This window comes from Cyprinodon variegatus, unplaced genomic scaffold, assembly GCF_000732505.1.
Source record: "Cyprinodon variegatus isolate N-32 unplaced genomic scaffold, C_variegatus-1.0 Scaffold219, whole genome shotgun sequence".
Classification (NCBI taxonomy): Eukaryota; Metazoa; Chordata; class Actinopteri; order Cyprinodontiformes; family Cyprinodontidae; genus Cyprinodon; species Cyprinodon variegatus.
The window spans coordinates 179,229-183,320 of record NW_015150672.1 but is presented as its reverse complement, the minus strand read 5'-3'; the positions used below and the strand labels follow the sequence as shown (position 1 = coordinate 183,320).

General features: G+C 40.8%; 1 protein-coding gene across 2 annotated transcripts in view; it reads right to left on the bottom strand.

The window, feature by feature from the left end:
• The window catches only part of tns2 (tensin 2), a 45,292-nt gene extending 41,969 nt beyond the window's left edge, over window positions 1-3,323 (bottom strand). Inside the window, exon 1 of one of the 2 annotated variants that reach the window (XM_015380677.1) lies at window positions 2,922-3,323. In XM_015380677.1, coding sequence (XP_015236163.1) covers window positions 2,922-3,038 — 117 coding nt within the window. In that variant the 5' untranslated portion in view covers window positions 3,039-3,323. The remainder of the gene's footprint in view (window positions 1-2,921) is intronic. The other variant, XM_015380676.1, reaches the window with a different exon arrangement.
• Between the last annotated feature and the right edge of the window lie 769 nt (window positions 3,324-4,092).

Below are 4,092 nucleotides of genomic sequence, written 5' to 3'. Positions count from 1 at the left end.
GCATGGTAAAGATCTTAGCGTGGTAGAATCCTGATCTCTCAGTCGCCTGGAGTCGGATTGAACCAGTGGCCATGTGGAAGATGAATAGAGATGAGGTAATGAATCCAACTGCGGAAAATCATCATGATGTACAAAATAAGAAACGTTTCACCCCCAGACTCATCAGTGACTAATATGCTGACGAGATTAGAGCTTTGAAACAGATAAATATAATATTATATTTGATAATTTCACAGTAAACAATGTATAGATCCCAGGAAGAAGGTTCAGCATTGCCTGAATATCTTCTGAATATTTTCTTTCTACTCCTCATTAAACAACAATAGAAATGGGATCTTTATGACCATACGATGCAGGCCAGCTAAAAAGCTGCAGACTTGATGATTTCAGTGTAAAAATGCAGTCAAATGGAATAGAGATGTTTGTAAGTTCTCGCCTCCGGCTGAGCGGACATCAAGTCTCAGCGGTTTCTCATGAGTATCAGCAAAGTTGCAGTGTTGCATTGCAGCATAAAAGAACCCCACCCCATGTGTTTTTTCGCAGCCAAAGTTTATGTCACTCTCCAAGTATCTCTGACCGCTAACAAGAGCCTGAAGCTCTTCCACATCCAGCATGCAGATCCAGAGAGGGTCATCGACAAGCAGCAACATAACGGATTTTTTTGACTCTTGCATGTTTTGTTTTTTTTGTAGGAAAGCAGCAGCTGTTCCAAATCTCCAAATTGATTAAAAATACTGAACCATTCGCACTAGGAACGAGCTGTATACAGTCACACACACACACCCCTCCTCAAACTTTTTCTATTGCACCCCAACTCCCAAGTGATGACATGCTGGAGATCAGGAGTCACAACTCTTTGCACACACACAGCAAACACACTGCCTATCCACTCTGGAAGAGACAGGAGCAGGTGGTAAGCCAGGGGGTACGCTCCATTTCTTTGTGGGTATTTATAACCTGTGTGAGTCGGGGCCACCACCTCTAAACAGCCATGAAAAAAAAAGTCTGAAAATAGGTGCAGGAATGAGAGCAAAGGAGCCGGACACTTCAAAAACATCCCAAAGACCTCCTCAGCCAGTATGAGATATTTCATTACTCTCCACTGCATCCAAGTCCACCCATTCAGCAGGGAATATGCTCTCATAGTTTGGTATGGTGAGACTCAGGCATTCACACATAGGATGTTGAAACAACATGTGGGAGGGGGAAAAAAAAAGGTTTGATGCAATCCTTTGCTTTCCTTTAACAACATATTAGCTTAAAAAAACGTACTGAAATGGATCAGATTCAGATTATTTTTATTGATTTTAACCGAATAAGGCCTTTTTTTGCATTTGTTGTGACAACCACTAAGATAAATATCTCCAACAACTCAAAATCTATTTTCAAAACAAAAAAAATAAAGCTGGTGTTCTGTTGACCCCCTTCCAGTGTGCCATAGTATGATCTACTCTGACATGTGGGGCAACAAACAGATCGTGGTGCGTAGCGTTGCATCAGCAGGCACCATTTATTCTGGATTCTATAAAAGTTCAAAGCACTCGTTCCTAAATCCACGGACGCTCTGAAATAGAACAAGCAGACAGGAAGGCGGTGGGTCAAACCCAGACAGTAACCAACACCGCTTCCTCTCCATCCCAGAGACACAAAACCGTTAATCAGGTGAATCAGCTGCTGTGTGTGAATTCTTTTCCCTGAACTTATTAGCATGGCTTACAATAAATCAAACTTTTATATGCAACAAATAAGCAGTAAATCACAGTTATCGATAAGGCCGTTAACGTTTTAGAAACAGTCACTTTACAGGTGAGACAGAAGTTAAAAATCAGTAGTTTTGGATCAGTCTTTTATAAGCATTATTTTAATGGTTTATACTGAAATAACTGTTCAGTTAACAACATAAAAATAACTTGAGTAGTCTTATTATTAGGAGGTACACTCTGCTAAACAGCTCTATGTTCAGACCCATAAAAACAGCCAATAAATCATAGATAAACTAGTTATATATGAAACTGTGAGAGTTTATACTACATTATTTAAAAGATTGCAAGATTAAACATCTCTCACCCTTTAACACAATACATCATCCTTCTTTACAGTTGCTTTAGAAAGCCTTAAAACCAAAATTAATTTCAGTTAATATTTAAGGCGGTCTTATAAAGTTTAACCTTCATCAGTGTGTGTTTAAAAATAAGCAATAATAAAAAAAGGTTGAAGGTTTATATAATATATATAAATAATTATGAAAATAAAAAATATATATATATAAAAAAAGTAGCTTCATACAGGAAATATCAGTTCTGGTATTAGTTATGCTGTGGATATTAAGCAATATGCCCTCAGCAATGGTGGTGTTATATCAAAGTGATTCCTTCTATTGTACATCTGTGCAAAAAGATTCTCCCTATAAGTACTAATACATTAATTTATTATTTATGATAAATCTGTGATCATATTAATAGACATTACTGGAAATGAGAGATAGGAAATATGGCCTGTCAAATGTTAATATGCTTTAGTCTCTGAAAAGTCTGATTATTAATCGTTTATAAACCCTTTATAAGCAGAGCCTGATCGTTAAGTTGTACCAAAATGATTGATCTGTTTGTAAAGTATGTCCATGGAAGCAGAATGATAAAATGTTCCTAACAAGCATCAGAACTGCTTGGAATCTATTTTAGAGACGGGGTGATAATGGTTTGCATTTTTTAGGGGGGAGACTGATGCGGGATCAGTGGTGACTAGCAATTAAAGTTTAGCTGCACTTCAAGTGGAGATGAGCGTGCAGATCTGGTATATTCCCCCCATCTGATTTCCATCAAACTCAACATGCATTTTTTCTTTAACAAACTGCATGACATCAAGGCAAGACTTCTTTTTCCTTCTGTTTGCAGGAAAACAAAGGAAACCAAATAATGTACCTCAGCAAGCTGAATGATCTCAGGATGCACCTCGCCATCTGCCTTCACAGGGATTCCTTCTGTATCTGTACCAGGCCTGTCCTCCTTTATCCTGCCGCTGCTATGCATACACCCCATACTTCCAGCTTTTCACTCTTCCCGCGGTGCATTCACTGTCCTCAGTCTTTAGGCACTCCTTCCACGCCAGCACTCCGCTCCCGGCAGCTCTGGATTGACTTTTTGTCTGTCTCTCACCGCTTCATATTTTGTTCTGATTTCTTCCTCTCCCACATTTTCCTCCTCCCCCTCTTCACACCTTCTGCCCCGCTCTCTGACAGCTTGTCCTGTCTTGAAACCAACCCCAGATGACTTTCAGCTTCCCCGGACTCTCCCCTTACAACCCTTCTTTCTCACCCACCCACCCTCTCTCCCTGGAAGAGGTGTCACTGAGAGCTGACCCTCCTCTCTATCTCTTCTTCCTGTATTCTCCAGCTACCCTCACCACTGACCATCTCTTCCCCCTCTTCTCTTTCCGTTCACCAGCACCTCCAAACCCTAACCCCCCTCTCTCTTCGCCCTATCTCAGGCTCCTCTTGCCTTCCCTCCACATGGGAGAAGGGGCAGCTGTTTTGTCTTGTTGATGTCACACCCTTCCCCTTCTTTCTGGCTTCACGTCAGGCCCTCTGGTTCTCTTAAAATGATAAGAAGGATCCTCTCGCCTCTCCCGAGGACAACTTTAAAATCATAAAACTGCAACCTTTCCTTTTGCCTTTTACCTTTACATTTTGACATCTGTCTGCTGATTCTCCAAATGTGATTAACTTCCCTTCTCTGCTTGATAGAGCACATGACATCAACTTTCATGCATTTATTCCTTCTGCTCAGCTCTCTCTCTCCTGCGAAATGAAAACAATGATCGGCTCTGTGCTTAAATCAAAGATCTGTGCTCCCCTCGCTTGATAAATTCCTTCAGACTGCAATGCTCTCCTTCTTAGGAACTCACACAGAACCATATTTCCTCCAAGTGGGTTCCCCAGACAAAATTCTGCTGTAAGCCAGAGGTTTTAGGGTTGCGGGGTAAAAAAAAAATAAAAAACACCCATCCAACAATAAGCTCTTTCTACAGCCAAGTTTTTCAGCCAGCAGTCAGAGCATACAAAGCGCTCTTTGGTTGAAAACTGAGACAGATCCA